This window comes from Bos javanicus, chromosome 6 (assembly GCF_032452875.1).
Source record: "Bos javanicus breed banteng chromosome 6, ARS-OSU_banteng_1.0, whole genome shotgun sequence".
NCBI classification, from domain to species: Eukaryota; Metazoa; Chordata; class Mammalia; order Artiodactyla; family Bovidae; genus Bos; species Bos javanicus.
The window spans coordinates 58,917,510-58,941,261 of NC_083873.1; the positions used below are offsets into that span (position 1 = coordinate 58,917,510).

Genomic DNA, 23,752 nt, shown 5'->3' on the forward strand with positions numbered 1-23,752 from the left:
TCTTTGGAAGGAATGATGCTAAAGCTGAAACTCCAGTACTTTGGCCACCTCATGCGAAGAGTTGACTCATTGGAAAAGACTCTGATGCTGGGAGGGATTGGGGGCAGGAGGAGAAGGGGATGACAGAGGATGAGATGGCTGGATGGCATCACCGACTCGATGGACGTGAGTTTGAGTGAACTCTGGGAGTTGGTGATAGGGAGCCCTCGTGTGCTGCAATTCATGGGGTCGCAAAGAGTGAGCAACTAAACTGAACTGATACATATATATATCATGTGCCTGTTACATACCGTACATAGTACGTAACAGAGGGACAACTGAATTGTTTTAATTTGTAACAACTGCTCATAAAAATAGTGGAAAAATTAAGCTATTTTGATACAGATGTGAAATTGGGAGTCATGGGTGACGTTTGCAGTCTTTGTCAGATCTCAATAGTCCATTTACTCCTTTGTTTTCTTGTGGTTACATAGTCTTGAGAAAAATCCTGTCTAGTACAGCTAAATAATAATACATTATTTTAAAAATTTAAAACATCTTGCAATCTCAGGATGCTCTCCAGTTAAATATATTCCAAAAACCTGAAAGGTGATTAGCAAGAAATGTTAGATCTTTTGAATTTGTTATTCCTCCACTCATTATTTCATAATTATATCAAGACTAGAATATGTGACCAAATCTGGGTCTTCCTAGAGATTTGAGTGTGGTGAGCATGTACTGTAGAGATGTAGGTATAGTCCTTTGTACAACTGCACAAGAATGGGCAGGCCTGAATTTTGAAAGGCCAGGACAGAGCTCTGACCTTCCTAAACAATGATGCATTAAAAACAAGCGCATTTAAATGCGCAGACATGGCAGGCGGCCTATACGAAATTTTTGACCGGGTGGTACAAGTTAATGCATCAGTAGTCCGCAATATGTAAAATTTGGTATGTGCCCATTTCAATATGTCTGATCCTTTTCTTTCTGTAGCACAAATGAAATTCTTTGAAAAAGTGAAAATGATAGATGGCACATAGTTTTTAATCACAAAGTCAACTAATACAGAGGTTTCTGCCCCATTTCCAATGACTAAATCGGCCAACCCCAAAACCCAATTCCTGTTTGCTGCTGCTACTGCTGCTAAGTCGCTTCAGTCGTGTCCGACTCTGTGTGACCCCATAGACGGCAGCCCACCAGGCTCCCCTGTCCCTGGGATTCTCCAGGCAAGAACACTGGAGTGGGTTGCCATTTCCTCCTCCAATGCATGGAAGTAAAAAGTGAAAGTGAAGTCGCTCAGTCGTGTCTGACTTTTAGCGACCCCATGGACTGCAGCCCACCAGGCTCCTCCGTCCATGGGATTTTCCAGGCAAGAGTACTGGAGTGGGGTGCCATCGCCTTCTCCGAATTCCTGTTTGGTCAGATATAATTATTAATGAAACTAGTTTGAACAGGAGTTTCTCTTACTGGAAGCTGAATGCATTATTTTTGTCATACCTCACAGCTTGCAGGATCTTAGTTCCCCGACCAGGGACCTAACCCGTGGTCCCCTGCATTGGCAGTTCAGTTCAGTCACTCAGTCGTGTCTGACTTTTTGCAACCCCATGAACCGCAGCACGCCATGCCTCCAGATTCTTCACTACTGGACCATTAGGGAAGACCTGAGATTTTTATATATCCTTTTGTATTGATTTGAATTTTTAAAAATCATGTCCATGTATTATTTTCAATTTTAAGTACTAGTTAATAATCTCAAAAGTACTAGCTAATAAATCTTTTTTTTTGCCATACCATATGGCTTGTGGGGTCTCACATCCCCAACTAGGGATTGAACCAGGCCACTGCAGTGAAAGCCCAGAATCCTAAACATGGGCTACCAGGGATCTCCCCTAAAAATAGAAACATTGTATCAATTTTTAAAAAACACAAGGTCTTTAATTGTCTTAATAGGGAAAACAATGGTAACCATCTTCTTGCAACTTTTCACATAAAGGCTCAAATTGCTATAAATTAATCTTCACTGGGGCTTCTTCCCCATTACAGCCAGGTTACATGGCTCTTTGTCTTTTGTATTTTCATCCACTTATCAGTTCTCCCACCTTCTAATCAGTAACCATGTTTTACACATTTAGTTATCAATCCTAGGCACTGAAGCATCCTGCAACTTAAAACGCCTAATTCAACTGCTTTAGAAAGACACCTTTGCGTTATAATCCCTTTACTAGACTTTAAGATTATTAGCAGAATATAAGAATATTCTCAAGCAGAAATAAAGAGCAGGGCTAGTTAATAAGCCCACTCCCATTTCAAAATCTAAGAGTGAGGGATCATCTATTGTCTCTTTCTGTCGTTTTGTTTCCTTCACTCTAGTCTGCCAACTTTTTCTTAAAGGGTCAGATAGCAATATATATGAAACCATTTAAAATGTAATCATGTAAAAATGTAAAAGACATCTTAGCTCACAGGTTGCTGGCCAGGTTTGGCCCATGGGATTTTGTTTGCCAATACCTGGTCTGTTCTCTCCCTTTCTTGCATCATTTGAAAGAACAACATAATGCCCCTTTCTCAAAAAAGGAGTGATTTTCCTGTCTAATGTCATACTGTCACAACTTAATTAGTTACTTGTACTAGACAAAAAATACCCCACACACTGGCTTATGAAGAATATTTTATTTATGTATTTGATATCTGTACAGATGTCTCTGTCCTCATCTTTATCTCTGTATTATTGAACTGCAGAATTCCTAAACGATGAGATTTGTATCTGTTTAACTCAATTTGTATACTCTTGGCAGAGCACAAGCATCAAATGGACATATTTCAATAATGATAAACACAAGAGAAAATCAAATATAAGTCAACAAGAGACATAAGAAAAAAAGCAGATGAAAACACAAAATTCCTTATTTTAGGATTATGCTATACATTAACTTGTAAAATCTACTACTGTAAGTTTATGTATGAGATTATATTGACTTTATTACTTAAAATGGGAGAAAGTGTAGTGAGTCACAGGAATAAAATACAAAGTAAAAGTAACAAATAGTTTGGGCTTTTAGACTAAAAAACAATGATCAGTGAGGAAAAACAAGAAGAGGAATGATACAGACTTTCATTTCACTACACTGATTTTTTTCTTCATGTTTTTTAAAAAAAGATTACGTTTTTAGTCTTATTTGGATTGATTGGAAACGGGCAGTAGACTAAAGAAACCATCGATACAGCCCATTAAAACGAAAGGAGCAAAAGAACAATAACCAAACCATAGCTGTAGGGTTACTGCTAACGTGGCAGCATAGACAGAAAAAAGCACAAAGGCCACACTCTGTCCATGGCACCCTCCTCAATTCAGGGAGACGAGAAATGGCATGGAACACACCCCACCCAGTTAATCCAGAAAACTTTAAATCTCCATGACACTATTGGAAAGGTTAACAGGTTTAGCCGGTATTTAGCACAGCCATTTCATGGCAGAAAATACATGGGGTGGTGGTTTAATTGCTAAGTTGTGTCTGACTCTGTTACAATCCCATGGACTGTAGCCGGCCAAGCTCCTCTGTCTGTAGAACTTCCCATGCAAGAGTACTGGAGTGAGTAGTCACTTCCTACTCCAGCAGTGAAAATATATACTTAATGACAAGTAGACAAAGTAGTGACACTGAGGAGTGTCACTCCCGTTACCATTCGATATTGAAGTGCTGCCTAAAGATATTTTATAAAGTAAAAAGTGTTTGAAGTTTAATTTTACAAAAATCAACACCATTAAAACCAACATGATTATTTGCTACTCATCCAATCACTGAGGTAACAATATTATAAAAATACGTAAAAAAATTCTAGTTTCATAATTACCAGATATGCTAATTCCCATATAGCTAGTATAAATTTGATTATTAAAAAAATAGTTTTGTTTCCTTAAAAGCACGTGGTTCATTTGTCATTTAATATCAGATAGGTATTTGCTATCTTGAAGTACCAAAAAAGTTACAAATAAAAACGGCAATGTCTATACTCTGGGTTTCTTGTTGGGCATATCCTGAAGACTAAACTTTGGAATTTCACCAGAAGGAGCATATGGAATTCTCTTTGAAGACACCTTCTTGCCAATTGTTTCAATCTAGAGGAGAAAAGAAAATTGTTAACAATACCTAAACGTAAAACTTGGTCATATAGTGAATTAAGGGTTAAAATCTAGATGATTTTTTTTCTTTTTAAAGGCAGAAAAGTTTCTCAGGTTGTGTGGGTTGCTGTGAAAGACCTTTGGTTCCTTCCATATTTTTTGTTTCTAGAGTCAGTCTACATTCCCCTTTTCATATTCATATCTAGACATGCTCCTCTTGTTCTCAACACCAGACTCCCTCCAACAGAATAGGAGATTACATGCCACTGTGGCTTTAAAAGCAGATGTGAAAGCAATAAACAGCCCAGATTCCTGTTAATTCACATTCTTTCAAACTCTATTCTAATGTCTTGTTTCCCTTATTCTAAAAAACTTGCATAAGTTATAACAGCATAGTTTTTAGAAGTTCAGGCTTCAGAGTCTGAAAGGTTCCAGTTGGAATCCTTACTGATAATCGCTGATACCTAAACTCTCTAAGGTCTTTCTTCCTTGTTCGTAAATGGTGTTACCCACCTACCTCAAAGGGCTGTGGTAAGGATTCAATTAGATAAAGTGCTCAGGACAGTGTCTGGCATATTAAGTCAACCTTCAATAAATCAATAGTAGTCAATTTTCATTTTGCATATTACATTCAAAACTTTTCCCCCTCTTTCCAAAGTTATCAATATTATCTTTAAAGACGCTGTTTCTTTAATAATAGTTTATCTCTGCTCTACAGCAGAGATAAATATACTACATAATTTTCACAAATGTATTTTTAATTAAAAAGGACATTTTTAATTAAAAATTAATATTTATGCTGACTCATACCACAAAGGGCTTCTTCTTTGTTTACTTATTTATTTGGCCAGGTCTTAGTGGCAGCACTCAAGATCGATCTTCATTGCTACATACAGGATATTTAACTGTGGCATGTGAACTGTTGGTTGAGGCATGTGGGATCTAGTTCCCTGATCAGGAATTGAAACCAGGCCATGTGCATTGGGAGTGTGGAGTCTTAGTCACCGGACCACCAAGGAGGTCCCTCTGCTTTGTATTACTCAATTGTCTTATTTAATGGCTTATAAATTCTCTTTATTTAGCAATTCCAGTCTAATAGTTTTTTTAACCCTTACTAGAAATAGTTAATTATAAGAGCTCAAATTCATTTTAAATATATATATATGTCTTTGCATTTCTCCTCTATATGAGTAAAACAGCAATGGGAGAAAATGTTTCTGTGCCTGCAAATAATGTTTAAAAAATAACGCTGCTAAATCATGACTGGGAAAAACAGTCCCATTACTCACTAAGGAGGGGTTGGATAGAAGAGTCCCCAGGGTCTTTGATGGAATGTGAACTGACAAGGATGTCATCTGATTTGTGTTGCAAGTTAATCTCTCATGAATGAGGAGTGGGCACTGAATTATAAGAAGGATCTTCAATGAGTCAGTGACAGGTTAAGAGAAACAGATCAGATATTTCAAACAGGGAACGAGGCCTCATCAGTACCTCTCCCAGACAGCTGGTGCTAAGCAGACACACACAGCCGACTCGAAACACTGCCACGCTCTGCTCTGCTCTGGGACTCTGCTGACAACAATCTCCTGGTAGATTTCTTTATCCTCCCAACCTCCCCCTTGGGGCCCAGACTCCATGTCTGCTGAGGAAATGGAAAGTGGCTCTTTCTTCTTAAACCTTTGAGGCCCCTGGTAGAACTGAAGTGGATGCAACATAAAATGTATTGTGCAGCTTTCTGTCTGCTCTCCAAATGTTCCATAACTAACTGACAAGCTTTGAATTAAAAGAGAGCCAACACCACTGCAGCTCCCATACTTTTCCTTTAGACCTCTCACAGCACCAGCATAGTGCTAAGCACTCAGAGATAGAGGATCCTAAACCAACATGGGACAACTATAGTATTAAAACATTTCTATAGGAATAAATGACCTGGCCTCTGAGGGGGTCAGTGTGGTGCGCAGTGTCACAGAGCAGCTTTGGAGGCTCTAGAAAAAAAAAAAAATTTAATGCATACACTTTCTTACTTGATGTTTATACGAGGTAGGGTGAGGCGCATCTTGCCGCTATAAACTTTGTAAGAGAGACCAAACTGAATGACCTTTAGGTTATGAATTTGAGGAGGGAGTGGAGTATTTCACAAATACCACAGAGACTTCCCAGAGAACTGACTGACATTTTTCCAGAATTATGTTATTGCTAAATGAGAATATATTAAAATCATAAAACTCACAGCCAGGGATTTCCCTGGTGGTCCAGTGGTTAAGGATTCACCTGCCAGTTCAGGGGACGTGGGTTCGATCCCTAATCCGGGAAGATCCCACATGCCGAGGAGCAACTAAGCCTGTGTGCCACAACTGTTGAGGCCATGTTCTGCAGTTACTGAAGCCCACGTGCTCCAGAGCCTGCGCTCTGCAACAAGAGCAGCTGCCAAAATGAGAAGCCCGCACATCACAATGAAGACCCAGTGTAGCCAAAAAATAAATGAAAAAAATTAAAATGAAAACACTCAAAGCCATTTTAAAAAGCACACGACCAAACAAATGAAACAAAACCAATTCAGGATGATGCTTACCTGGAAGCCAATGGTTTGTAGCTCATTGTGGAGCCCGTCCAGGACACGTCGTCCGTCAAAGATAAAGGCTGGTTTCAGCATTTTTTTATGAATGCGTTCATAATCCAGTTCCTATAAAGAAAGAACCAGAGAAATAATTAGAGCATATACAGGCACGCATACTCCACCCCAAATGCTATTAGAACACCTCTAAAATTTTCCTTAATCTCGCTTCCGTCACTTCACCTTAAACATGTCCCACTCAGTGCAAATCACAACGGCGTGGGCACCATCACATGCTTCATAGGGATCTTTGGAAATGGTCACGAGCCGGGCCACTGTAACAACCAGAAAACTGGAGTAAGAGAGGAGTGATTTGAGATTCTGCATTTTAACACTAGGACTGCAGGAGGAATCGAGAGTCTGACAGAAGTGGAATGGTCTGGTTGAAATACGAGTGGGGGTAACAGTGAGGGGCCTGGAGTAGTCCCCAGTCTTGTCCCAGAAGCATCCCCTTATAATCTCTGGGGCTTTTTAAAAGAATATCTGGGGAAAATCGTTACAGTAATCTACTTCATTACTTGATTACTAATTAGTAATTACATTACTAATCCACTGGATTACTTCAAATCAAAGTTGATGAAGCAATGTCTGAGAGTTTAATTTTATTTATTTATTTTTTGAGAGTTTAATTTTAGAGAATTGAGATTGAAAAGAGGGGCCTAGCAATGATAAAAATGACAAAAACTGAACAACCAAAGGTTTCCAGAGAATAAATAAGTTTGGGAGCCCAAACTCAAAATGACACGTGAGCGACAAAGCCTGACTTACCTTGGTCGTCCTTTGAAACTCCTGGATGAGAAAGATCCACAACTATCTGTTCTCTTGGTACTTTTGGATCATATATATGGAGGTGTGCACCTTCATCCATCAAATATTTGCTAATATATATACTAGATGACTCTCTGAAGGGAAAAACAAAACCCAGCTTTGCTACGCTTCTGAATGGCATATATTTTAATACCTATGGAATTTAATATACAGGTGAGATTCTATTTCTTGTGAGGATATGAACGTCCACTTTTTTACTCTTTATACTATACACATACATGTATTTCACATATACAGCTACCATCAAAAAAATCAGGACGAGGAGTTAAGATTCTAAAAATGGTTGAAGTATTTGAAAGAATTAATACCTTGTATCACCAGTGTCCTTTTTGAAAGCAAACCCCAAAATAGCTATCTTCTTATCTGTCACTGTATTAAACAGACTGTCTATGATCCGGGAAGCAAACCTCCTTCTCTGGTAGTCATTCATGTCTATAACCTGAAAGGACATGTACAGTTATGCAAGGATCAGTTAAAAGAGGTACAGCCTGTGCATACACTGCTTATAGCTTTGTGGTTAGTACTCTTGTATGAATACAAACCTTATGAATTAACAGGAGGCAAACGTTACCAACCTCTTTAGTATCCACAGATTAGAAAAAAAAAAAGAATTTTACCCACTCCCTTCCTTTCCCACTCCTCCCCACCCTGAACATTTTAAGTTTCATTTGGTTTTAACTTTACATGCATCAGACTGGGATGGATGGTGGGGAGCACAGGGAAATTCCAACCCCATTTGAGGTCTGCCATGAGGCCAGCCTAAAAAGGCACTAGAAAATAGTGTTCTCCTTAGCCAACTTCTCCAAACCCTAAGGAAGCAACTAAGATCCAAAGTACTCGCTCATATGCTTAACCAGACCCCTCATCAAAACTGAGTGTGAGTAGAAAGAAAATAGAGAACAGTAAAACCACGTGCAGAGCTACAGTTGCCTCCGGATGAACCATAACACCATGAACATTTGGAGAAATTTTTAACTAAATGTTACAAGTAAAAGTCTCTGATCATCTAATCTGTTACTCTCCTAAGAATTTATAAACAAACATCATATTTGTGACCAGTAAAGTCTCTGATCATCTAATCTGTTACTCTCCTAAGAATTTATAAACAAACATCATATTTGTGACCAGTAAAGTCTCTGATCATCTAATCTGTTACTCTTCTAAGAATTTATAAACATCGTATATTTGTGACCAGAGGAATTTAAGGAAAGACTTTTTTTAAGGCTCTAAGCTTCCAGAAGCCATCTCAGAGTCTGAGAGCTTGGGAAATGAGCTCAAAGCTTTAGAAAAATCAAGCCTTTTTTTTTTTTTTTTTTTTGCCACATAGCTGCAAGGCATGTGGGATCTTAGTTCCCCAACCAGGGATCAAACCTGTGCTCCCTGCAGTGGAACCATGGAATCTTAACCGCTGGACTGCCATGGAACCTGGAAAATGAAGCCTTTATCTGCATTTTCCCCACAATGGACAGTAACATAAAGCCATTACACTAGATTGAGTGAAATGAACTTAGAAGTTTATATTTCTCTAAAAAATGCTCATTTCCTTACTTTCCTACTCACTGCTGAAATCTGAAAAATTATAAACCTGGGGAAAAAAATATTTGGAAAAGATACATACACTCACTGACTGGTATCTTGAGCAAATTACTTAACACTGTTAAGCCTCAGCTTCCCCATCTATAAATGCTGCTGCTGCTGCTGCTAAGTCGCTTCAGTCGTGTCCGACTCTGTGCAACCCCATAGATGGCAGCCCACCAGGCTCCCCCATCCCTGGGATTCTCCAGGCAAGAGTACCGGAGTGGGTTGCCATTTCCTTCTGGGATAATATTAATGATGAGAACTAAGATACTACATATAAAGTGCTTTAAAGAGTGCCTGGCACAGAGTTAAGCACTCAATAAATGTTAACTCTATTTCCAGTTTGAGTAGGATCTCCAATTTTAGCTCTGTGAATCTCAAAGGGATAAAACAAATATCAACACATGCAAACCATTTGCAAGCATAACAATAGAGGTTCTTCTTTTACTTCTATCTTATGCCTTTCAAGATGAAGAACTACAATTAAAAGTTCTTGCTTTACATAGGGAGCAAATTTTGTTATTAAAATTAAAAGGAATACTTGTTTATCATAAACTTTCATCATAGCTGATTACCAAAACAGACAATTTATAACACAGAAGCTCAATAAATAAACCTAAAATGAACAAACTGAATATAGTAATAATTGAGTTCCTGGAAAAAATTAATACTCTCAAAAACATTTGACAGAAAAAGATGACATGTTTTAATCAGAAGTTAATCATAACCCGTTGACTATAAATACCTGCTGCCAATAACGAGCTACTTCAGGCAAATTTAGAGCCTCACAGAGATAAACCAAATTCAGAACATCCTTTTGAAAGCAACTCCCACCAAAACCTGAAGAAAGAAAAAAAAAGACAATATTTTCATTTGGAACCACACAACTAAATCATCTTATAAATTTCTGTATCATACTAATGAGAAGGCCTATGCTAGGATTTTTAATAATAAAATTTGAATGTGGGAAAATTAATGAGTTTATAAATTATGTGAAATTTGCAAGAAACTAATCAACTCTATAAATAATTTCCTAATAGTTATAAATAATTTTAAATAATTACAAATAATTTTCTAACTTAAGTTTTATTGTGGCTACATTTCTATTTTTCCCCTCATTAGCTGGTATAACTGTTCCACATCTCTCACTTTAACATAGAGCTGGCAAACTTTAACATTCCCAGTGAAAAATATTTTAGCCTTTGTAGGTCATGTAGTCTCTGGCACAACTATTCAACTCTGCCCTTGTTGCTCAAAAGCAGTCATAGACAATATGTAATCAAATGGGCATAGCTATTTTCCAATAAAACTTTATTTACAAAAACAAGCTGTGGGCCAGATTTGGCCTGAGGACTGTAGTCTGCCCACCGCTGTTTGAGTGCAATGCAGTATACAGTGAGGGTTGGCATGAGCTTTGAAGTCAGACACACCTAGCCACTCACTAGTTGTATGACTGAACAACTTACGAAAATTCCCCCAATCCTTAATCAGCAACACTTTTATATAACAGGTTATAAATTAAGATATATAAACAGCTGTTTCAGAACTTGTTGTATAACATGCCTTCAGGAAACAGTAGCTATTTTTATTAAATGGTCACTAGAAGAAAATATCAGAAAGACAGAAAAGGCCAGGAAATCAGTACTGAAAAATGGCATAAAGCCCCAGAAACATAGGAAGTGCTGCCAATGGCCCAATCTGTAAAAGACTCTTTTTACCTTTACATCAACTTTATTAATTTAAATCCAAAAGTATAGGCAGTTCTCATTAAACTCAGTAGTTATATCCTATAAATTTGCCACAAACACTGAATTAGCAAATACTGAAGTGCTGCTTGTAGGTAAAATACAGCATTAGGTTCCTGTGAGCTTCTGGTAATGTTTTTTGTCAACTGATCAACATAATCTTGTTTTATGTGTGCTTATACTTAGAGACACCTTATTTAAAAATATTGTTGACCTTCATTAACAATGAACTCAAAGACAACAGCACTGAAGTGAAGCTTATCAAACCACATGTATTTTCTCTGTAAGGCACATAATAGTTTGCTGACACTTTGGAACACCAGAAAAAATTTCAGCAATATTCTTGAGGGCCATTTTAAACAGTGAAATCACAGGGGGGGGAAAGCACCAAAATGCAAAAAATATGGTACTAAACAGACCACAAAAACAGCAGACATTTGCAGTATGTGAGCTAAAACAAGAAGGTAAGAGTATTGCCTTATTCAACCTCAACCGGAAATGTATGCGTTGGGTGACTCAAATTTTATGCTGCTCCGTTAATATCTGCAAATGACCATATGAATATTGATGCTGGGTTACAAACACATTTTAGCAAGTAGGCTAAATAATTCACAAATATGGAATACACAAATAATGAAAATATTTCACTAAGGTCACATTTGCCACCTCATGCAAAGAGTTGACTCATTGGAAAAGACCCTGATGCTGGGAGGGATTGAGGGCAGGAGGAGAAGGGGACGACAGAGGATGAGATGGCTGGATGGCATCACCGACTCGATGGACATGAGTTTGAGTGAACTCCGGGAGTTGGTGATGGACAGGGAGGTCTGGCGTGCTGCGATTCATGGGGTCACAAAGAGTCGGACACGACTGAGCTACTGAACTGAAATGACTGATCAGTAGGAAAAGCAAATGATAAGGAATTTTTTCCTATTGCTTCAGTAAGGTGTTACATGATTTCTGATGTGACCTAAACTTATTCTACCTAAATGTTTTAACAAAATATTCATATATTTCTTCGGAAACACTGAACCATGTTTATATACTAATCAGTCACTAATTATTAAACAATATATGTAACTATTGTCTCACTTAGAAAGTCCCTGATAAGCTGAAAGCTACATGTATAATGAAATCATTATTTTAAGGGTGTCAAGCAAAGGCTTCCTTAAAGTTAGAGATCTACCTAAAAGAACCTACTTGATGTATACAGAACTTTCAGCTTACCAACACTGGCTTTCAGAAATTTATTTCCAATTCTCTGGTCCATTCCAATGGCTGTTGCCACCTCTTCTACATCAGCTCCTGTTGCTTCACAGAGGGCACTTATAGAATTAATGCTGCTGATTCTCTGGGCCAGAAAAGCATTTGCTGTCTTTAAAAAATAAATAAATAAAAGGAAGAATACAATGAACTAAAATAAACATTTTATATAATCTGCATTATATTTCATCGAGTTGATGCAAATTACTGAAGGAGATATGAAAGTTTCTGATAGGTTCAATCTGAAGAGGCAATGGGTGGGTTGGTTCAGAAAAATGTTTTAAATTAGAGAAGAAAGGTGATTAACAAAGGGTAAAAAGGGACTTCCTTGGTGATCCAGTGGCTAAGACTCTTTGCTGTCAACGCAGGGGGCCTAGGTTCAATCCCTGGTCAGGGAACTAGATCCCACATGACACAACTAAGATCCCACATGCTGCAACTAAGACCCCGTTCAGCCAAATAAACAAATATTTATAAAATAAATAAATAAAGATGAAGATTTAAAAAAGAGAAAGTAAAAAGAAGGGAATGAGTGATTTTTAAAATTAGTATTTTAGTACACTCTATTTTCTTTTACATATTCTAAAATATTTTATACCTAAATATTTGATCCCATTATGAAATTATTTCATAATATACAAGAATATTATCTTCATAAGCATATCTTTTATTTAAAAAGTACCTAGGTAGCTTATCCAGAGAAGGCAGTGGCAACCCACTCTAGTACTCTTGCCTGGAAAATCCCAAGGATGGAGGAGCCTGGTAGGCTGCAGTCCATGGGATTGCAAAGAGTCGGGCATGACTGAGCAACTTTACTTTCACTTTCTTGCATTGGAGAAGAAAATGGCAACCCACTCCAGTGTTCTTGCCTGGAGAATCCCAGGGATAGGGGAGTCTAGTGGGCTGCCGTCTATGGGTTCGCACGGAGTCGAACACGACTGAAGTGACTTAGCAGCAGCTTAGCAGCAGGTAGCTTATCAGGGTTAAGAGAAATAAGTCCTTGGCTTAAATTTAATAGAGAGTTGAGTGCTACATACTAACCAGTTTGGAAAGTTCTGAAGACCAAGTATTAGTGGTGAGGATCTTTTCTCTGGGAACCCAGTGCTCATACACAGCACACAGTGCTTGCACAGCTCTCTGGCCCTCTGGGGTTTCATCTCCTCCAATCAGTACTCTGTCTGGGTTCTTCAGGTCCTTGATGGCCGTTCCTTCTGCCAAGAACTCAGGGTTGGACAGCACCTAAAATCCCAATGCAAAGCAAAGTTTTAAGCTAGAATTAATTATGGACAACTCAAAGTACTGATATTTACATAAGAAGGTCAGATTCTAATGCTTCCTTTTTCATACCTGTAAATTCAAGTTGGGTTTTGTGTTTGCATCAAATATTCGACGAATACTTTCTGCTGCCCGCACTGGGACTGTGCTTTTCTCAGTCACAATTTTGTACCCGTGTGAGTTTTGCACAATGCGTCTAGCACAAGCTTCAATATACTTCAGATCTGCTGCACGGCCTTTTCCCATTCCATAGGTTTTGGTTGGTGTGTTCACCTGATGAAAGTATACAGAATTAAGAACAAAGTATCTGTGAAATGTTCACTTATATCAAGATATACCCTGGACCATCAACTGACTAGTCAAGTGGGAAGTCAATATCATCAGTAGCCCTGGTCTCACCCTCTCTTAGTTCCATGGAAATAATACATTTTATAAATATAATACCTTAGGGAACAGCTTGAAGTTCCTGGAGAACTCACTCATTACATTTCTACATTTCTATTGAGAAGCTACTATATATGTGTCAGAGTCAGGATTGCAGGATAGGCAGGGTCTAAGCTAAGACTAGGCTTCCCTCATAGCTCATATGGGCTTCCCTCATAGTTCAGTTGCTAAAGAATCCACCTGCAATGCAGGAGACCCTGGTTTGATTCCTGGGTCAGGAAGATCCGCTATAGAAGGGATAGGCTACCCACTCCAGTATTCTTGGGCTTCTCTTGTGGCTCAGCTGGTAAAGAATCCCCCTGCAATATGGGAGACCTGGGTTCGATCCTTGGGTTGGGAAGATCCCCTGGAGAAGGGAAAGGATACCCACTCCAGTATTCTAGCCTGGAGAATTCCATGAACTGTATAGTCCATGGGGTCACAAAGAGTCGGACATGACTGAGTGACTTTCACTTTCACTTCACTAAGCTAAGACTGGAGATATAAAGATGAAGGAGACTCCAAAAGGAGTTCATGGACCGAAATGAAATATAAGTTCTCTCTTACTTCTTCTCCTGATTATATGAAACATATTATCCTAGTCTTTAAAAACTAAACTTAAAACCCCTTTTACTCTCCTTTTTTTATAGACCTATATCAATAAGTTTTTATAAATGTCTGCAGGGTCATTCACAAATGCTTTCTTGGCTATTTAGAACTAGAAGTTATCTAGCACCTCCAGGATACAGAATACTATGCAGACAAAGACTATCACATAGAAAGAAAACTAAACCATGAGTTCAGAGTCCAGGCATTTAGTTTTGGCTTAGCTGTATCATGTAACTGTGAGGAAGTATGGCTGCCTTTGTCTCAATGACCTCATTGGAAAATGAGAATGACACATTCTCTAAAATCTAACTCATGAGTTTCATAACATTCACATAAAAGTGAAAATACTCTGCGAAGTCCAAACTTCTATATAGGAATACTTTTTGAACCAGTATGTAGCACCAATTTTCTTCTCTTGACAAGCTTATAACTTAATGGGAGACCAAATAAAAGAATGAAACCAAAGTAAATCAAAACATGAAGATTTAGATGAGGTGTGAAAAGCATGAGAAAAATTTGTTTATATGCATGGAACAACTTAGGAAAAGACTTAGGTGTGGAAGTCAGGGTGCAGTGGCGCACAGAAGGGCGAAAACGACTGATAAGACAATGTGAGACATGCTGGAGATGAGGGATGATCAGATGGTTTCCCCAGATAAAGGAGCTCTAAAGATACCAATTGAAAACTGATTCCATAGCATGAAACTATTCCTACCTGGAATTCGCCTAAAAATAATTTGGGTAATCTAGGATGGGAGAGAAGTATAAAAACGGATTGGGGATTTCCCTGGTGGTCCAGTGGTTAAGACTCCATTCTTCCACTGCAGGGGGTGTGGGTTTCATCCTTGGTTGGGGGAACTAAGATCCCACATACCCCGAGGAGCAGCCAAAAAATTATAAAAACAAAAAACATGAATGACCATGATGACTGTTGACAATGGAGAATGCATACGTAGGGGTTCATTATATTGTTGGTTCCATCTTTTGTATAAGTTTGCTATTTTTCATAATGAAAAGTATACAACAAGCACAGTTTTTTAAAAAACTGATGCAGAGAAAAATGGAAGCTAGATAGGAGTCATACCACAAAAATAACTCTAACAGGCACAAAAAGCAATAGCTTGGAAAGACTCAAGGGAGTCAAGGGAGCTCAGGCACTGTATAATCAGCTGTCTTTGCCAGAACACACTAAGGTAAACTCTATTGCCTTAAGAATAGATTATTTTTTTAAAATTTCTTTTTCTTACAGAAAAGTCCCCTATTCCCATTCTAGGTTGTGGTTATCCAAATGTTGGGACTAAGGTAACTTCTTGATTTTCTCCAAGCATCTAGATACTCCCAAATAATTTCTCCTTTTCTATGCCTCTACCCTAACCTTCTACAAGCTTGAGCAGACGAAGGATAGGTGAGTCACAAAACTGGCACCAGTTCCTCTGAAGTAATTTTTAAAAAGAAAGACTGAATTCATAGCACAGTTTCACCAAAGGTTTCATTACTACTTTCTCCTGGAGTTCATATTTCTTCACAGAACTGCTTTTGCCTCGATACACATAATCAATTCAACATCATCTCTACTCTATGGACACCCCTGGTGTTTCTTTATCTCATGGAACCCAGTCCAAGCTCATATCACTGGCTTTCCCCTTACTCCATTAGACTATAAAGGTATTAAGTCATATAACACCCTAGCTCAGCTACCACCTGGTGATAACTATACCATCACACACAGAATATTTGAGTCACCAAAACAGCAAGAAAAAAAGCTACTTTGGTTCACATATTGGATTACCAGAGTGTATTCCCAAGCATTGATTCTACTTTTTTTAATTACAAAGGTACAATAGGTAAGTTCTATTATGAACTGAAGTTATTTATGGATTAGCCTAACAACCTAATCAAGATATGCCAAGTTCCAAATAATTAATTTAAAATGATTTTTGGAATATAAATTCATCTAGATAGGAGATGGGTGCACAGTTGCAGCAAACTTTACCTGATTCTTTTTCCCGTACCTACACCAAGCAGTGGAACCAAGAAACAACGAAATACATATACTATCATCCTAGGTGCTCACGTGTGCTCACAAGTTATCAACACTTCCTAATTCTAGATCTCAGACTAGAACTTTCTCTGAACTTATTTATTCAAGGATCTGAAATGATCAGAGGATCATAGAGTTTGGTGAAGTGTTAGATAAAATTAGTGAGAATCAAAATTCAACTGGACAACTTTATACTAAGTAATGCTATGGCTTAATGAAACTGGATTTATTATTAAAATACAATGAAACTTCTATACAGACAAGAATACATTAACTCATACAGCAAAGGAAAATACTTACAGAAATAAACACAAGATCAGCTTCCTTAATGGCATCATCAATATTGGTAGAAAAAAATAAATTTTTTCCTCGACAGGATTCTACCACTTCTTTTAGGCCTGGCTAAAAAGAGAAAAGAAAAGAAGTTGCACATAAATTTTACCAGCCAGATGAGATAACCCAATAGTATAGAATTGCATTCATTCAGGGAAAGGTCATGTTGTAATTTAAAGGTCTAGATTTGCTCTCAAATAACACCTCTGTAGAAAACTCAAAGATCAAACTGGTACCAAAGGCCATCTAATGCACATTACGTAACATAACAAACAAAGCAAAACTGAACTTGAACAATTAGAGCAGCAGGTCAACTGAACACATTTCACTGTTGACCATGTTCCAGACTATTTCATAAGAGTTAACAGTTAACACCAAGTATTACATCATGATCAGGAAAGTCAAAGTCTTTTGTGATTTCAAGCAAACATTTGATTTTGCATCGTCATTATGAATGCGGGTTTACTCCCATGAATCCAGGTCATAGAACACAGGCCATTCAGACTAGGTGTGAAATAGTGGATTTACATTTCACATTTTACAATATTTACACATGCGTAAGTTTATAATTTTTCTAAGTCCTATTATAAGAAACATTTCTCCAAAGAAGACATACAGATGGCTAACAAACACATGAAAAGATGCTCAACATCACTCATTATCAGAGAAATGCAAATCAAGACCACTATGAGGTACCATTTCACACCAGTCAGAATGGCTGCGATCCAAAAGTCTACAAATAATAAATGTTGGAGAGGGTGTGGAGAAAAGGGAACCCTCTTACACTGTTGGTGGGAATGCAAACTAGTACAGCCACTCTGGAGAACAGTGTGGAGATTCCTTAAAAAACTGGAAATAGAACTGCCTTATGATCCAGCAATCCCACTGCTGAGCATACACACTGAGGAAACCAGAAGGGAAAGAGACACGTGTACCCCAATGTTCATCGCAGCACTGTTTATAATAGCCAGGACATGGAAGCAACCTAGATGTCCATCAGCAGATGAATGGATAAGAAAGCTGTGGTACATATACACAATGGAGTATTACTCAGCCATTAAAAAGAATTAATTTGAATCAGTTCTAATGAGGTGGATGAAACTGGAGCCCATTATACAGAGTGAAGTAAGCCAGAAGGAAAAACACCAATACAGTATACTAACGCATATATACGGAATTTAGAAAGATGATAACAATAACCCTGTGTACGAGACAGCAAAAGAGACACTGATGTATGGAACAGTCTTATGGACTCTGTGGGAGAGGGAGAGGGTGGGAAGATTTGGGAGAATGGCATTGAAACATGTAAAATATCATGTATGAAACGAGATGCCAGTCCAGGTTCAATGCATGATACTGGATGCTTGGGGCTAGTGCACTGGGACGACCCAGAGGGATGGTATGGGGAGGGAGGAGGGAGGAGGGTTCAGGATGGGGAGCACATGTATACCTGTGATGGATTCATTTTGATATTTGGCAAAACTAATACAATTATGTAAAGTTTAAAAATAAAATTTAAAAAAAAAAAGGAAAAAAAAAAAAAGAAACATGTCTATCAAAAAAATTACTTTCCCATATAATTTTTAAGTTGATATGTTATACTTTCATTTTTATTCAGTTCAAGAAATTTCTCTTTTTTTGTCTGCGTGGCATGCAGGATCTTAGTTTTCCTGACCAGGATCAAACCCTTGCCCCCTGCAATGGAAGTGTGGAGTCTTAACCCTTGGACAGCCAGGGAAGTCCCTGACGTCACCAATTATAGCAACTGTTTCCTTATTTTGACTAGGTTCTAGAAAATTAGAGTAAAGGGTTATTTTACAGAGAAGATCTAATTCAATCCTATATATAATCTTCTGGACTTCCCTGGTGGCTATCTTCTAATATTTAAATTAAAGTAACCTAAAATCAAAGCAATGCAGAATTTATAGTAAGTCTTAATAAGACTTCAACATGAACAACTACATTATTCCATTAAAATCAATGGGATATTTGTAGATATCCAAAACAAATGCAGAAGCAGTTTATAATATAGGTTCTACTTCTTATTAGGTTCATTATGTAATTGTCATAATTAGTATTTCAAATTTACATGGTACTTTTTAATGGAAAAACTCAAATCCTTTCATAGGTTAAAATTAGCTTTTGTTTTATTCAGAAAAAGCAAAGCAAATTATCCAGTTTGGTTTTTTTAGAAGTAGTTATTAAATGGCTTTTTTAAATGAACAAAATGAACATTAAAGTAATAACTACTTAATAAATATGGTAACACAAAATGTTTTCATTGTTAAATATTAACAGAATCTACTATTCTGTTCTCTGAGTAAAAACATGAATACCTTATTACCAAGTTTTATCTGATGGTCATTACTATTTCCTTCTTAGGCAGTAAAAATGCCTAATTTTATTACTGTAGTTTTGACCCATAAAATATAAACTTATAACACTAACCACTGGACCACCAGGGAAAAAAATCACAATGAACACAACTCTGTGGACCCCAAGTACACTTAGCTGAGTTTTTCAATGTAGCTTGGTAATACTTTTACTTGTCCTCTCATTCTGAGATTACTGCTCCAACCTACACACAGGTTCTTCAGAGGATTGTACCTCCCACGTTCCAACAACTGAGATTGACCAATCTTCCAGTCACTTTTATTTCCTGTTCCCACCAACAAAACAGTTTCTTTATCCATTCTTATTTGCATGCCTGTGCGCTCAGTCCTGTCTGACCCCAGTGACTGTAGTCTGTCAGGCTCTTCTGTCCACGGGATTTTCCTGGCAAGCATATTGGAGCGGGTTGCCATTTCCTCTTCCAGGACATCTTCCCAACTCAGAGACCAAACCCTAGTCTCTTGAACTGGCAGGTGGATTCTTTACCACTGAAACACCTGGGAAGCCCCATCCTTGTTTACTTCCCTCCAATTTCTGAGAAGGGGACTTTCAAGGCCAATTCCTCTTCTTGTGCTTTTGACCTCATCATCTTTGCTATTTTTCTAGACTTTATTCCATCAGTTAGCTCCTTTCTTCTTATACTTTTGACCTTTCCTTCTCTATGTGATTTGTCTACCTTAGTTTATTAACATGCTTGATTCTTTATCAACCATGGGAAAAAAATATAAATTAAAAAAAATCGTCTTTACCCCATGTCCCTCTCCAGTGACCACCACCTTTATTTCCTTATTAAACTTTTTAAGAGTCATTCCTTTTCTACACTCTTACTTCTCCAATCTCCTACCACTTGTAATTGTTCTTGTAAAAGTTGCAATGGCCCCCATAATATTGAATTTCAAGAATATGTCTCATCTCTTATTCCCCCTGTATCTGTCATAATTGACAGCTTATTCACTCAGCAAATACTTGTCAAGCAGTTACTGAGTACTGGCCACTGTGTTAGTAACTCATAATCAAGACATACTTCTTTATGGAGTTTGCACTACTAAAACTCTTCTGGCTTTTGGTTCACCTTCTCTAAACTATTCTCCTTGGCTTCCCTAAGGCACTTCTTCCTCCACCCACCATCAAACATCGGTATTTTCCAGGGTCCTGCCCTTGACTCATGCTCTATTCTCACTACAGGTCCTTCCTGAGAGCTAACCTACTCTGATTTTACTGCTGCCTACATAATATATTTTTTTAATACCTGGATAATCTTAACTTTACATCTTCAGACTTGGATTCTTTTTTTCTTTTTGGCCATGCCTTGTGGCATGTGGAATCTTAGTTCTCCAACCAAGGATTGAACCCAGGCCACGGCTGTGAAGGTGCCAAGATCTAAATCACTGGACCACCAGGGAATTCCCCAGCCCTAAATTCCGGAATATCATTCTAGATTCATTCCTCTCCTTCATCCTTTTATATAATGGACAGTCAAGTCTGATCATTTTTCTTTCTAAATATTTCCCTTGGGAATTCCCTAGTGGTCCAGGGGTTGGGATTCTGAGCTCTCAGTGCTGAGGGCCTGGATTCAGTCCCTGGTTGGATCACACAAGCCTCAGCAGTCAGTCAGTTCAGTTGCTCAGTCGAATCCAACTCTTTGTGACCCCCTGGACTGCAGTACGCCAGGCCTCCCTGTCCATCACCAACTCCTGGAGTTTACTCAAACTCTTGTCCATTGAGTCAGTGATGCCATCCAGCCATCTCATCCTCTGTCATCCCCTTCTACTCCTGCCTTCAATCTTTCCCAGCATCAGGGTCTATTCCAATGAGTCAGTTCTTTGCATCAGGTGGCCAAAGTATTGGAGTTTCAACTTCAGCATTAGTCCTTCCAATGAATATTCAGTACTGATCTCCTTTAGGATGGACTGATTGGATCTCCTTGCAGTCCAAGGGACTCTCAAGAGTCTTCTCCAACACCACAGTTCAAAAGCATCAACTCTTTGGCACTCAGCTTTCTTTATAGTTCAACTCTCACATCCATACATGACTACTGAAAAAACCATAGCTTTGACTAGACGGACCTTTGTTGGAAAAGTAATGTCTCTGCTTTTTAATAAGCTGTCTAGGTTGGTCATAACTTTTCTTCCAAGGAGCAAGCGTCTTTTAATTTCATGCCTACAGTCACCATCTGCAGTGGTTTTGGAGCCCACCAAAATAAAATCTGTCACTGTTTCCCCATCTATTTGTCATGAAGTGATGGGACCAGATGCCATGATGTTAGTTTTCTGAATGTTGAGTATTAAGTCAACTTTTTCACTTTCCTCTTTCACTTTCATCAAGAGGCTCTTTAGTTCTTCTTCACTTTCTGCCCTAAGGGTGGTGTCATTTGCATATCTGAGGTTATTGATATTTCTCCCAGCAATCTTGATTCCAGCTTGTGTTTCATCCAGCCCAGCATTTCTCATGATGTACTCTGCATATAAGTTAAATAAGTAGGGTGACGATATACAGCCTTGATGTACTCCTTTTCCTATTTGGAACCAGTCTGTTGTTCCATGTCCAGTTCTAACTGTTGCTTCCTGACCTGCATACAGATTTCTCAAGAGGCAGGTCAGGTGGTCTAGTATTCCCATCTCTTGAAGAATTTTCCACAGTTTGTGGTGATCCACACAGTCAAAGGCTTTGGCATAGTCAACAAAGCAGAAGTAAATGTTTTTCTGGAACTCTCTTGCTTTTTCGATGCTCCAACGGATGTTGGCAATTTGATCTCTGGTTCCTCTGCCTTTTCTAAATCCAGCTTATATATCTGAAGTTCATGGTTCATGTACTGTTGAACCCTGGCTTGGAGAATTTCAAGCATTACTTTGTTAGTGTGTGAGATGAGTGCAATTGTGCGGTAGTTTGAGCATTCTTTGGCATTGCCTTTCTTAGGGATTGGAATGAAAACGGACCTTTTCCAGTCCTGTGGCCACTGCTGAGTTTTCCAAATTTGCTGGCTTATTGAGTGTGGCACTTTCACAGCATCATCTTTTAGGATTTGAAATAGCTCAACTGGAATTCTATCACCTTCACTGGCTTTGTTCATAGTGATTCTTCCTAAGGCCCACTTGACTTTGCATTCCAGGATGTCTGGCTCTAAGTGAGTGATCACACCATCGTGATTATCTTTGAGAACCTCACGAACAGTATGAAAAGGCAAAAAGATAGGACACAAGCCTCAGGGCAAAGTAAAAAAAAAAAAAATTTCTCTAATCTAGTGAGTCTCAGAATGAGTGCAGTGAGGATGGAATGACTCTCAAGGAAGCTGTGCATTCAAAAGAGCTCATTAAATACGATAATTACATATGATTTATCATTTCTTTATCAGTGACCAGGACTTAAACATTAATCACCAAGAATCTCTCTAATATGAAAATCTGTATTTACAAAGAAAAATCAATACCATAAATTTTAATAGTATTCTTGAAAACAAATATATACTTGCATATTTTATTTATTTTTTTAAAAGAAATATTCTTTTTCTTTTAATTTTATGTAGTTTTGGCTGCGCCGGGTCTTCACTGCAAGTGGGAGCCACTCTCCAGCTGGGGCGCCTGGGCCTCTCACTGCAGTGGCCTCCCCTGCTGCAGAGCACAGGCTCCAGAGCTTGCAGGCTGAAGCAGTCCCAGCTCCTGGGCTCCACAGCACAGGCTCAATAGTTGTGGCACCTGGGACTAGCTGCTCCATGGCATGTGGGGTCCTCCTGGACCAGGGATTGAACCTGCGTCCCCTACCCTGGCAGGTGGACTCTTCACCACTGAGCCACCAGGGAAGCCTGGTTGTTTATTTTAACTGCATTATAGGATACAGATTTAAGGAGGAAGTTGATTGCAAAGGTATCTAAAGTTTCTCCGGAAATAAAATATTTCTCTGCCTTGTCCAAGATAGGTCAGTGTAAAATCACAACTGGTAACAATACATATAAGCTACTCAGTAAAGGAATTCATAAAACAGCATGAACTCTGGTTAAACCTGTCATTTGTTTTTCTTCTTTCACAGTTCTCCCTATTTGACATTTCACCTAACGTTCACACCTTCAATATGGCCAAGGAAATGTGTAGGAATAGTTTTACAACACAAAATAAAAAAATAAAAAATGGAACAAAGGCCTAACATATATTTGAAAATGGATAATTGGGTCACACGGCTCATTTTCCCAATTTTTTCCCCCAATTTTTTTTTTTTTAAATACACAATGCTACGGAAATAATTAATTTTCTTCTGATTTATAAATTCCTTCAGCAGGTATCTTTTAACAACTGATGTCTAAGAAAGACACGTGAAAATTACAAGCCTAAAGTCATTTACTTGCTAAGAGGAAAACCATTCTACTTGCTAAAACAAGAATCTTCTTGTTATAAGAAGATTCCTTCTAGAATTTTAAAGTAGCAGTGCCATGTTTTTAACCTCCAAAGTCAGCTGGGTTTTACTGAAAGACTCCATTTCTTTGCAAGCTACACTAACTAGTACAGAACTAAAATAGCTGCTTAGGTTATCATCGTCTAATTTTCTGGAGTAGATATATTAAA

The 23,752-nt window shown here is 38.2% G+C and overlaps 1 protein-coding gene across 2 annotated transcripts in view; it reads right to left on the minus strand.

Annotated features, from left to right (window-relative positions):
- Window positions 1-2,630: 2,630 nt before the first annotated feature.
- The window catches only part of UGDH (UDP-glucose 6-dehydrogenase), a 33,908-nt gene continuing 12,786 nt past the window's right edge, over window positions 2,631-23,752 (minus strand). For both annotated transcript variants that reach the window (XM_061419945.1, XM_061419946.1), the window contains exons 3-12: window positions 16,776-16,877; window positions 13,475-13,675; window positions 13,169-13,366; window positions 12,092-12,239; window positions 9,865-9,959; window positions 7,850-7,980; window positions 7,482-7,615; window positions 6,897-6,988; window positions 6,672-6,782; window positions 2,631-4,096 (exon numbers count right to left, since the gene is read on the minus strand). In XM_061419945.1, coding sequence (XP_061275929.1) covers window positions 3,986-4,096; window positions 6,672-6,782; window positions 6,897-6,988; window positions 7,482-7,615; window positions 7,850-7,980; window positions 9,865-9,959; window positions 12,092-12,239; window positions 13,169-13,366; window positions 13,475-13,675; window positions 16,776-16,877 — 1,323 coding nt within the window. In that variant the 3' untranslated portion in view covers window positions 2,631-3,985. The remainder of the gene's footprint in view (window positions 4,097-6,671; window positions 6,783-6,896; window positions 6,989-7,481; window positions 7,616-7,849; window positions 7,981-9,864; window positions 9,960-12,091; window positions 12,240-13,168; window positions 13,367-13,474; window positions 13,676-16,775; window positions 16,878-23,752) is intronic.